At 25.7% G+C, this 12,982-nt stretch overlaps 3 protein-coding genes across 3 annotated transcripts; 1 reads left to right on the forward strand and 2 right to left on the reverse strand.

Moving 5' to 3' along the window:
• Window positions 1–657: 657 nt before the first annotated feature.
• LOC122512640 (group XIIA secretory phospholipase A2) lies at window positions 658–5,156 on the reverse strand. The gene is made up of 3 exons (XM_043628585.1): window positions 4,795–5,156; window positions 4,236–4,303; window positions 658–1,245 (listed from the first exon to the last, which is right to left on the reverse strand). Exons 1-3 carry the CDS (start codon window positions 5,027–5,029, stop codon window positions 910–912), a joined length of 639 nt encoding a protein of 212 aa, XP_043484520.1. The 5' UTR covers window positions 5,030–5,156; the 3' UTR covers window positions 658–909.
• Window positions 5,157–5,258: 102 nt separating this feature from the next.
• Window positions 5,259–7,726, forward strand: LOC122512557. Its single transcript, XM_043628457.1, has 3 exons — window positions 5,259–5,879; window positions 6,399–6,517; window positions 6,854–7,726. The coding sequence occupies exon 3, from the start codon at window positions 6,854–6,856 to the stop codon at window positions 7,724–7,726; it is 873 nt and encodes a 290-aa protein (XP_043484392.1). The 5' UTR covers window positions 5,259–5,879; window positions 6,399–6,517.
• Window positions 7,727–10,218: 2,492 nt separating this feature from the next.
• LOC122512516 (histone H2A) lies at window positions 10,219–10,749 on the reverse strand. The gene has a single exon (XM_043628398.1). The coding sequence runs from the start codon at window positions 10,642–10,644 to the stop codon at window positions 10,270–10,272; it is 375 nt and encodes a 124-aa protein (XP_043484333.1). The 5' UTR covers window positions 10,645–10,749; the 3' UTR covers window positions 10,219–10,269.
• Between the last annotated feature and the right edge of the window lie 2,233 nt (window positions 10,750–12,982).

Consider the following 12,982-nt stretch of genomic DNA (forward strand, 5'->3'; position numbering starts at 1 on the left):
ACGCCTTGCGAGGAAAGGTTTCTTCGTGAGTTTCGTATAATTTTAATTTAAAATGTTCTTATGTTTAATATAATAAAAGACGAATGTTTTGAGTGGGGAAGAAGTTAGATACAAAATAAATCTCGGTCAAAGAACATGAAAAAAGAATAAATTCATGATTTACTTTCGCCACGCCAAATTTACTTTCGCCACGCTAAAAATTACTTTCGCCACGCTGAATTTACTTTCGCCACGCCAAATTTCACTTTCGCCACGCTCTTCAGAGCAGTTGAGAAAAGTTCTACTTTCGCCACACTTTTCTACCAAGAAAAGTACTCCTTTCAGAGCAAGTGTTGGAGAAATATATTTATTCATATTTATAGAGATTCAATCTTTGTAAAAAAAATACTTTTAAGAATCTTAATCATTAAATTTTACATCTAAATCCTAATTAATTAATTTTGATATCTATAAATAAAATATTAAAATTAATTATCTCAATTTTGAATTGTAAAATTTATTTTCTCACTTTATGTTATTAAACCTAATTTCTAAATTTAAATTCTTAAATTTTACAGGAACTAAATATTAAATTTTAATCTTAAAATTATTAAAATTAATTTATTAATAAATAAATTATAAAATAAATAATTAAATATAAATAATTATAAAATAAAAATAAATGAATAAAATAAATTTATTAATTAAATCTTAATTATTAAAATCCACGTGTAAATTTTAGTTTTTAATTTTTTTATAGCTAAATCTTAATTTACAAATATTTACAATTTTTTTCTATCCTAAACAACAAAAGTCAACGATGATGTTAATTATTAATTATTAATTAAAATCTAAAACAACAAAAACGAAAAATACACAAAAACACAATAAAAAATTTGTTTAAATAAACAAAGAATTTTTGTCTTTTTTTTACAATTCGCCACCAGAGTGTGTGGCTCGCTTTGGTTTCTTCCTCGAATTTTTACTCCATTTAGAGTTGTCGCCGCAGTAGCAGGCATTTTTTTGCGCATCCATGTAACTTTTACAGCCGAGCGTTGTTGTTCCGGTGTAAAGCATTTTCGCCGCCGCTTTACATGCATTCACAATCGATACACCAGTTGAGTCATAGCCATCGCAATATTTATATAAACAACGTTTAAAGTCTAAATCACATTTTTCCTTGTCCAAATTGCACGTGTCATAGCAAATGTCGTGTGAATCGCAGCATTTTGTCATTTCCGCCAGCGGAAGATATTCTTGATTGATCTGAAAAATTTACAAAAAAAGAAATTAATTAATTTTAGAAAAACGACAAAAATGAAACACGAAATTGTCAAAATTGTAAAAAAAATCACATTTCTCGACAACACATATACTTTAATATCAAACAATCCGGAATAATATTTAATAAAATTTAATAAAATTCATAGGAAAATTTTAATTAGGTATTTTTAACATTTTTTTTTTAAATTCTCTTTAAAATGTCAATTATTTTTATAAATAAAATAAAATTCTTCTAAGAAATTCAATTATTTACAAAAATTTTAATAAAATTCTTCTCCAAAATACAATTATTTTCAAAAGTAATAAAATTTTTTTTCGAAATTCAATTATTTAGAAAAAATTTTTTTAAATAATTCTTGTCAAAATTTCAATTATTTTTCTAAATAATAAAATTCTTCTCTGAAATTCAATTATTTTCAAAAGTAATAAAATTCTTCGCAGAAATTCAATTATATTAAAATTTTTTTTTTAAATTTCTCGTCAAAATTTTATACCTAAATAATAAAAAATTTATCCTGGAAATTTAATTATTTTCAAAAGTTCTGATAAAATTCTTTGCAAAATTCATTTATCTTCAAAAAGTAAGAAAATTTTTAGTAGAAATTCAATTATTTTCAAAAAAATTTTTTTTTAAATTCTCCTCAAAATTTCAATTATTTTTATAAATATCAAAATTCTTCTGCAAAATTCAATTATTTTTAAACATTTTTAAAAAAAAATCTGTTTAAAATTTCAATTATCTTTATAAATAAAAAAATTCATCCCAGAAATTCTATTTTCAAAATTTTATTTATTTTCATAAATAATAAAATTCATCATAAGAATTTAATTATTTTCAAAAGTTCTGATAAAATTCTTTGCAAAATTCAATTAACTTCAAAAGTAAGAAAATTCTTCGCAGAAATTCAATTATTTTCAAAAAATTTTTTTTTTTAATTTTCACAATTTCAATTATCTTTGTAAATATATATCAAAATTCTTAGATACTTCAATTTCTTCAAGAAAAGTGACAAAGATTTTATTCTGTAATTTATTAAAATGCCTCAAAATAATTGAATTCTAAATGAATTATTTTTGCAAATAATTGAATTCTTGGAAAGAATTTGATTAAAATCTACAAGAATAATTGAATTATTTAAAAAGAAAATTTAATTAAAACTGTATTTAAAATAATTGATTTCTTTCAAACAATTTTATTAAAATATTTCAAAATAATTTAATTTCTGTGAAAAATTCTTATATTTTTGTAAATAATTCAATTCTTCCAAAGAATTAAAAAAAGAACATTTTTATTAAATATTATTCAATTTATTCGAGGAATTGAAATCAAATTTTTAACAATAATTACATTTTTTGGGCAATTCTTTTAAAATTGTTTTAAAAATAATTGAATTGCTACGAAGAATTTTTTTATTTATGAAAATAATTGAATAGTTGGTAAGAATTTTAATAAAAATTTTCAAAAATAATTAAATTCCTAAGAAGAATTTTATTATTTATGGAAATAATTGAATTATTGCGAAAAATTTTATTAAAATATTTAGAAAGAATTGAATTTCTGTGAAAAATTTTGTTTTTTTTATGAAAATAATTGAATTCTTGAAAAAGATTTTATTAATATTTTTCAAAATAATTGAATTTTCAAAAAAAAAATTTATTATTTTTAAAAATAATTGAATTCTTGTGATAAATATTGTTATTTATGAAAATAATTGAATTTTCCAAAGAATTTTATTAAAATGCCTCAAAATAATTGAATTTTCCCGAATAATTTTGTTATTTATCGATATAATTGATTTTTTTCAAAGAATTTTTAAAAAATATTTTTTTTAAATAATAGACTTTTTCGAGGAATTGAAAATAAATTTTTCTGTTAATTTCTGTAAAATTTTATTTAAAATAATTGAAATCCTGCGATGAATTTTATTAAAATTTTCAAAAATAATTGAATTCTTGAGAAAAATTTTATTATTTGAAATAAAAATATTAATATACTTACTTAATATTATTTGAAAATAATTGAATTTTGAATGAATTTGATCAATTTTTGCTTAAATAATTGAATTCCTTTGCGAAATTTGATGAAAATAGTAGATATTGAAAATAATTGAATTTCGAATATTTTTTGAAAATAATTAAATCGTTTTAAAGAATTTGAGACTATAATTTTTAAAATCAAAATTGGTTTATTTGGAAAAGTTAACTTTTAAAAATTATTTAATTTGGAAAAATTAATTTTTAAAATTCTTTAATTGAGAAAAATTAATTTGAAAATTCTTTAATTGGTGAAAATTATTTTAATTGACAAAGGAAATTTAGAAAAATTATTTAATTTAATTTAATAATTTTGATTTAAAAATTTAATTTTTTTCTTTGAATTTATTGTATTTTTATGTATTTTTTATTTTATTTTATATTTTCTGGTTTCATTTATGTATTTTTTTTTATTTTTGTATTTTCTTTGTAATTTTTTGTAAATTTAAATTTGTCTCTCTTCAATTTATTGTACTTTTCTTTATTTATTATATTTTCTTTTAAATTTTTTTTCTCACATTTTTCTTTTTTTGTATTTTTTTTTCTTAATTTCTTGTTTTCTATCTATTTTTTATAATTTTTGTTTTTCTATGTTTTAAATTTTTCCATAATTTTTGTTCTTTTTTTGCAATATTTTAGGAGGAAAAAAATTATTTCTTTTATTGCATTTTTGAACAATTTTGTTAAATTCAAATTTAAAATAAGAGAACAAAATAAATTAACACAAATTAATTGCTTTTTCGATTGAAATTAATCACAAGATTCGATTCTACGGAGCAAATTTCGAAAGTAACGTATTTTTGAAAGTAAAATTGGTTATTAAATAAATTTAAAAAATTAAAAATAAGAAAAGAATTCGATATTGCCCCTGTAGGTTGATTTTTCTCTCTACGTGCAGGCAAATAGGTTAATTACTATTGCCCCTTTTTTTAACTCACTTCTATTCCCAACGATCCGCAACCATCACTTTTTGGAACGTGATTTTTGTCCGGCACCGAAGAAATTCCTGTGAAATTTCAAAAAAATTGCACTTAATTTAAATATTTAGGTCTTTTTGGGTGATTGCTAATTTTTGTTTACGTCGTAACACTCTGAAGTTGGCAAAAAGTCCAAAAAACCGCATGTGAGCGATCCGATTGGTCAAGAGAAATATACATCAGCCAATCGGAAAGTCACATGTTGCTCTTTAAACATTTTTCCCTTCGAACCTTGTGAAAGCGGCTTAATGTAAACACACCACGTTTGTTTATTATTTTCATTATTATTTTACTATTTATATTTAAATATATAAGTATATTTTACTTCAATATTAAAATACAATTTTTAAAAATTATTTTATTTCAATTATATTTTCATGCGGTTCATTTTTTAAAGGAAAGTAATTTTTCGTTTTTATTAAGAGAAAGAAACGGAATATTTTAGGTTATAGTTAAAAATTTAAATGTAAGATTTAAGAAAGAGTTTTATTTTCAATTTAAAAATAAAGAGTTAAAATACCTGTTGGACATTGAAAGACACACGTTTCCTCAACAGCCGCGTCGAACACCTCGTGAATGTCTTTGATTTTACGTGCCACTGTTATGGCATTTTCGAAAAAATCCTCAAATATTGATTCCGTGGCTAGAACAGCGTCTCGTAAATTTGACAATAGTCCCGATCCATAACCAGACCAGGCGTACGCAAGAAATGTCAGAATGTAAATGAAAAATTTACGATAGCGAAATATGTCCATTTTTTCGATTTCCCGACTATTAGAACATTTTTTTTAACAAGAGCAATAAGTTTATTTTTAGTTTTCTAATCTTAACCTCAAATACGTATGAAAAGTCGTGTCGAGAAGAATGAAAACAAAGATTAGAAAAAATTCTAGTTTCTACCGTTCGAAACAGATGGCGGAGTATCAACTGTCGATAACTTACCGACTGTTGATATTTTTTTACCTTCGGTCGCCTCGCGGCGTGCAGGCGTCAAGTGTGGGGATTGGCCAATAGACCTCGCATCTATGGTCAATTTGTGGGGACTTATGTTCCTCAACGTTGCTCCTAATTCTAGTGACTTTTAATTATCACGTGGCTAGTGACTTTCCTGGGTACAATTATGGTTATTATTCGTCTGACTGTGCTCAGAGTAAGAAGGTTTTCTCGGAGGTATTGTTAACCTCAATTTATATCTCAAATTAAATAAATATAAATAAATAAGTGTTATTGTTAAATATGGAGTCAGTATTATTGTACACGTATTAATGGGATCCTTCTAATACAATACCAAAATCCCATAAATTCCCATGTAGATCTCTTACAAGCGCAAAAGGAGCTCGACTTGTAGCATATATACAAGTTCCGAATTCTCTTCTCCCTTCTATGTCAGATCTCCCACTACGTAATCTTGCTGAAGAAGATAGTCTTCTTGTATTTTATGCGATCCTCGTTGTTCGGACCTCGCTTTCAGGATCACATTATTTTGCACCAATCAGGGTGTCCAGCGATTCTTTAAAAAAAATTCAAGGTCTTTTCAAGGTTTTTAAGGCGTTGTTTGTTTGTAGTGAACGCAATGAAAATAACTTTCTAGCTAAATATATTAAGGTATTTTATAGTTTTTATTATTGTCAAAACTGCACAAAAGCAAAATGTCAAAGATTAGGATGCAGTATAAATACGAAGGAAAACGACCTAAAGTTTTTGTTGAATAAGTAAAAAACTCGATTTAAACATGTAACCTCTAATAATTATTCAATTTGATTTTGTTATTTAAATAAAAGAAAATATTTTGTTTTCATATTATAAATAAAGTTTTATATAATAATAAAATAATTAAATATATTACTTTGTCCTTTTGAAATAAATTAAAAGCTAAAATCTAGATTATTTAATAATAACCTGTGATATAGCAATACACGCGTAGTATTTCAAGCAAATTCGTAGTAATTTACACTTGTGCACTTGTTTTTAAATATTCCTTTTTTTAATACAAATTAAATTATTTTTATCACCCTATAATATGAATCATAATATAAATATGCGACATAATATGAATCGGCGAACGAGCACCCGAACGAAGTCGATCATAATATGTCTCAAAAATATGTCTTTTGTGGTTATAAGAAGCGAGCGGTCCATACCATGGGTCTCAGTTCCTTCGCTGACCTTAAAGATTATCCCGCCCCGCAAAAGAAGAAAGAAAAAGATCTACTCTGGAAATCAGTTGTGTCTCTTTTTTCGCCGTGAGTACCAACGCCTTTCACTACTGCTCTCCACTTCCCCGCATTCTTTTCCTCGCGCTCGCTGTTTTTACGCTGTCCGTACTTTTCTCCTTCACTCAGCGTTCTTACGCGGGTTTCCTCCCCGAGTTCGTTGTTCTTACGCGAACATCCCTACCTTCCACGTACTCGTCGTCTTCAGGGGCTTTCTACAACAGCTTTTTTTCATGATGAAAAAAAGTTGTTGTAGAAAGCCCCTCAAGCGGGCACATTCCCTAATCAACATTCTTTACCTTGTGAGTCATTTGCTTAATATTTTCTTCAACTAACAATGATTTACGACACAATTCCTTTCTCTAGATGCCCAAACGTCGTTCTCTGAACCAACGGAATAGTGATCGACGAAGGGCCCGGAACCTGAGACAATCTAAAAAACTCCAAGCGAAGCTTGCTGCTTGGGCCACTGCTGGAACTCTCCGGTCACCTAAACCCGGTCAAGGGACATTATTAGATAGGAGCCAGCCTTCTCTGTCTGCAGATATTACATTGGACCGTATATTCCACTCCTGTAAAAAGGGATTTTCAGATCCAACCTGGTCAGTACCCGATTCCTATCTACCCACGGGAGGATCTTCTTCATTTAACGAAGAGGAAGAAAAATTAAATAGAACTCTTGAAGCTGCCCCATATGAAGCTCCTTCGCCGCCATTGATCCTCACACCGGTCAAGCAACCCAGGGAGGAATTGGTTCCTCCCCCTAGAGACGGTCTTTCGGATTTGGGATGGACTACACCCCCTCGGATTGACCCTCCACAGCCACTTCTTAGCCCTATCAGAAGTCCCAAAGCACTATCTTACTCCGAGCCACACGTCATGGACCGAAACTTGGAGGAGGACCTAGCGATTTCTGACAGTGATCAGGATAGCACAGGTTTCGCTATGCGACGATCACCGACACCTAGCCGACGCTCCGCCAACGCTGGGCCAACCTCGGGACCTCGGCGGCAACTATTTACGCTTTCTCCCGAGGAAATGGGAGAATGTCCCCGTTTACTGGACATGCCTATTTTATGTCCCAAAAACGAACCTCTCCTGGCACCGGCGAGGAAGAACTTTTCCAGCGTACCCCTGGTGAAAAGCAGAGTCACTGTGCGTAAATTGTCCCTCCAACCAAAGGATAACCGCACGAGGTTGATGAACATCCGCAACCGAATCAAAGCGCAACGCATATAATTATTATAATTATTATATCATTATTATATATTATATATATTATTATTATATTATATATTATATATATTATTATATTATAGTATTATTATTATTACTTCCTCATAGAGGAAATATTATTATTATTATAATTATTTTTTACACTCTAAATCTGAATTAGTAGTTTTCTACTAATAAAATAATGCGGATTCGTTTACCAATTGAATAAGTAACTGTTTTTACTATTTTTTAGTAGTTTTTTACTAATTATTAGTAGAAAATTTACTAATTTGAAATAGTAAAAAATACGTTCTACTAATTGAATTAGTAATTTTCTACTAGCAATTAGTAAAAAAAACTACTAAAAATTAGTAAAAAATGTTACTATAATTCAAATTGGTAAACGAATCCGCACTAATTCAGATTTAGAGAGTAGATAAATTTATTATTAAAAAATAATTCTTTAAGATTTGTCTATAGTTATTAAAAGTTATAATTATAATTAAAACTTATAAAGAAATTGTGAATAAACAAATCATTACAAATTTAATATTATTGTATAAAGGAAATTTTGGGCGAAAAAAAAATTGAAAAAGTCGTATATTTAATTCAGTGTCGTCACAAAAATTGTATTTTTTATTCTTCTCATCTTTCACTGATTTCTAAATTTAATTATTCAAAACTTGAATAACTTCGTTAAATAAATATTTAAATACTTCTTGTTTGATTTTATACGGGAATAAAATTTTCAAAAATTCTATTAAAAACCTTCTGAAATTTAATAACTTCAAAAAATTACAACTTTTATTCTCTTAAAATTCAATTATTTTCTACAACTTTTAATCAAACTTCTTCTCGAAATCAATTTATTTTTAATAATTTTCCGAAACTTCTTAGAGAATTCAATTATTTAAATACAAACATTCAGTTTTTTATAATGATTCTAAGTCCATGTTTTTTAAGTTATTAATTAATTTTCAAAAAATTATAATAAAGTAATTCTTAAAATTAATTTTTCGAAAATTTATCAAAAATAATTTATGAACGATAATAGTTTTTTATTCATATGCAATTTAAACATTTCCAAATAATTGAAATTTGTTAAATTCTATTCAAAAGAATAATTGAATTTTGAAAGAATTTTAAGTATTATAATATAGACGTGATTTCTCAATTTTAATTAATCAAAAAAAAGTAAATTTCAACAAATTTTAATTTACTTTGTTCGAAAAGAATTGAATTTCTTCAAAGAATTTTTGTATAATTTTAAAAAAAATCATTTTTTCAAGAATTTTGATTAAAAACTTTGAACATGATTGTTACATGTAAAAATAATTGTAAAAAATTTTAATTTCTTTTTGTATGTATTTGAATTTTTGGAAATTTGTATTTGTATATATTGAAAATAATTGAATTTTAAAAAATTAGAATACAAAAATTCGAAAAATTATTTTTTTCAAAAATATTTTAATATAATTTTTAAAAGCTAATTTTCATTATTTACCATTTTTAAATTTTCCCTTGAAGATTTTTCATTAAAATTTTTGAGAAATTAATTATTCTCAAAATTTACAATTAAAATTCTTTAAAAGTTGATTTTCAAAAATTTCTTATAAAACACTTTGAAAAAAATCAATTATTTTCAATTAAATTTTACGAAATTTCAATTATTGAAACTCTTTTTTATTGTAAATTTTGAAAATTTATTTACTATTTATAAAAATAGTTGAATTGTTTCGAAGAAATTATTTAAATTTTAGAAAATACATGAATTTTATGAAAATATTTGAATTCTTCCGAGAAATTCAATTAAAGATGTTTTGAAAATAATTGAATTCCTGCAAAGAATTTTACTATTTATAAAAATAATGGAATAATTGCATGTTTCTTAAAATTGAATTTATTTGACGAATTTTAATTAAATTAAGAATAATTACATTTTTCGAGAAATTTAATTAAAATTGTAATAAAATTTATTTGAAATTTTGCAATGAGTTTTATTATTTATGAAAATAATTGAATTCTCTAATTTGGTATTAAAAAATAAAAAAAGAAAAGAATTCAATACTGCCCCTGTAGGTTGATTTTTCTCTCTACGTCCAGGCAAGTAGGTTAATTACTATTCCACTTTTTTTTATCTCACTTCTATTCTAAATTATTTACGTGATTGCCAATCTTTGTTTAAAGGAAAAGTTTGGTAGTTGTTAAAATTTAAGGTTAAGAAAGAAGATTGTTTTTAAATTTTAAAAAAGGAAAAATTAGTACCTAATAATATTAAATACCTGTTGGACACACAAATTTCTCTTTGCCGTTAGGGAATGATAGTTACCGCTGCGATAACAGATAACTTACCGACTGTTAATAATTTACCTTCGGTCTTCTGTTTTCAAAATTCCCTAAAATCTAGAGACTTTTAATTTACGAAGTTTCCAAGGATCAATAACAAAAAAATTTCTTTTCTGTAAACAAAAAAATTGCTAAGAATCAATTATTAATTCCCACGCGAAAAATAATTGTTGGCCCTGAAAAGGGCCGATTTAGTATCAAGAAAAAAAGAGGGAAATAATTTAAGTCTTCTTTTCGGTCTTCTTTGGTAGGAGAACTGCTTGAATGTTCGGTAGAACACCACCCTGGGCAATTGTGACACCGGAAAGTAATTTATTCAATTCCTCGTCGTTTCGAATGGCGAGTTGAAGATGACGAGGGATTATTCTTGTTTTTTTATTGTCACGCGCAGCATTGCCGGCCAATTCCAAAACTTCGGCCGCTAAATATTCCATGACAGCTGCCAAATAAACTGGCGCACCGGCTCCAACACGTTCGGCGTAATTTCCTTTTCTCAATAGACGATGAATACGACCCACTGGAAATTGAAGGCCAGCTCTATTCGAACGTGTCTTTGATTTTCCCTTCACTTTACCACCTTTACCGCGTCCGGACATTTTGTGTTAAAATAGACAACTTGTTTCTTATTGCAATAATTCACAATTTTGCAGCGAATTATACCAGATTCGTCGCAGTTTGTCGCGATTGTGACGAGAAATTTGTTGAGTCGCGGTATTTACGTCGCGTGCTTTCGAGCGAGCGCGATTCTGATTGGCGGTCGTTCTCACTGGCCGAGTCGACCAATCAGAGAGGGGTTCCCCTTCTCTCGCTCACGCCCGACGTGGTACGTAAATACGGCGCGTTTGCGGAGCTCAGGCTCATTCCTGTTTGGAGAGTCAATGAAGGTGGAACTATTGTCGCTCTCTTCAATTTTTTTAGCAATGCATTCTGAAGCGAGTGTAAAGTCTGTCAAGCGGAATCGACTTGGAAGAAGAAGACGGGAAAAGGAAGGAGCTCTGCTATATATTTTGTTTCTTTTTCTCCCAGCAATTTCTAGTTTAACCTCAAGGCCAAATTCATGAAATCCTTTTTTAGGAAGAGGAAGTTTTTCCACGTGGTAACTAATGGTTCTTTTATAATTATTAATTTGGTATTGTTTTATTTATTATCAAGTATTTATTTATTATTAATTTTGTAATTAATTTTTTATTTGCTGTTAATTTATTATTTATTTACGATTATTTTATTAATTGATCATTTCTTTTCTATTCAAATATTAATTGGTCATTTATTTACTATTAATTTATTAATTAATCATTTGTTTTCTATTAAGCGATTTATTGATGAATAATTTATTTAATATTAATTAATTATTTTTCTGTTATTAATTCTTTATTTATTTTTGATGAAACAAGTAATTTTACAATTACGGAACAATGGGAAATGAGATCTGACTAGTTTTTCATAGCATTTCTATTCTTATTTAAGATAACCAACAAAATTCTCCCCCTAAAATCAATATTATTATTAATTTTTCGATTATTTTCAAAAAATTCGACTTATTTAAAAAAATTACGACTTTTTCGACTTTTCTTACAAATATTGCAATATTTTAATTTAATTAAGAATTTAATTAAATTTTCGAAATTTACAATTAAAAAGAGTTTCAATAATTGAAATTTTGTAAAATTTAATTGAAAATAATTTATTTTTTTCAAAGTGTTTTAGAACAATTTTTGAAAATCAACTTTAGAAGAATTTTAATTGCAAATATTGAAAATAATTGAAATTAAATTCAATTTTAATTGAATTCCTCGGAAGAATTCAATTTTTAAAGAAATTTTTTAATATATTTGGAATAAATTCAATTCTTTTCTAAATTCTTAATAAATGCTTTGAAGCAATTCAATTATTTTTATAAATAGTAAAATTCTTCGCAAGAATGCAATTATTTTTATTTTTTATAAATAGTAAAATTGTTTGCTTCAATTATTTTCAAAACATCTTTAATTGAATTTCTCCGAAGAATTCAAATATTTTCATAAAATTCAATTATTTCCTAAAATTTTAAAAACTTCGAAATAATTCAACTATTTTTATAAATACTAAATAAATTTTCAAAATTTACAATAAAAAATAGTTTCAATAATTGGAATGTCGTAAAATTTAATTGAAAATAATTGATTTGTGTTTTATAAGAAATTTTTGAAAATCAACTTTTAAAGAATTTTAATTGCAAATTTTGAAAATAATTGATTTCTCAAAAATTTTAATGAAAAATCTGCAAGTGTAAATTTAAAAATGGTAATTAATGAAAATTAGCTTTCAAAAATTATACTAAAATATTTTTGAAAAAAATAATTCTTAAAATTTTTCTATTCTAATTTTTTAAAATTCAATTATTTTCAATATTTTCAAATACAAATTTCCAAAAATTCAAATATATACAAAATTTAAATTTTTTACAATTATTTTTACATATAACAATCATGTTCAAAATTTTTAATAAAAAATATTGTATTTTAAAAAATTCGGTTATTCAAATTTTTGAAAATATTTAAATTTTTTACCACAGGGTGGAGACTATGAAATAAGTAAAGTGCTTTTGAAGAGCCCAAAAATAATTAAGCTAAATGCCCTAAAAAAGAAGAAAAAATGTTGAATTTTAAAAAAATCGGGTTTTCGAGTTTTTGATAATTTTTAATAATTTAAAATTTTTAACCAAAGGGTGAAGACTATTAATTAAGTAAATTTTTTTTGAAGAGCCCAAAAATAATGAAGCTAAATGCCATAAAAGAGAAGAAAAAATGTTGAATTTTAAAAAAATCGGTTTTCCGAATTTTTGATCATTTTTATTAAATTTAAATTTTTTACCAAAGGGTGGAGACTATTAAATAAATAAAGTGTTTTTGAAGAGCCTAAAAATATTGAAGCTAAATGCAATAAAAAACAAAA

Source organism: Leptopilina heterotoma, unplaced genomic scaffold (assembly GCF_015476425.1).
Source record: "Leptopilina heterotoma isolate Lh14 unplaced genomic scaffold, ASM1547642v1 Lhet_123, whole genome shotgun sequence".
NCBI lineage: Eukaryota > Metazoa > Arthropoda > Insecta > Hymenoptera > Figitidae > Leptopilina > Leptopilina heterotoma.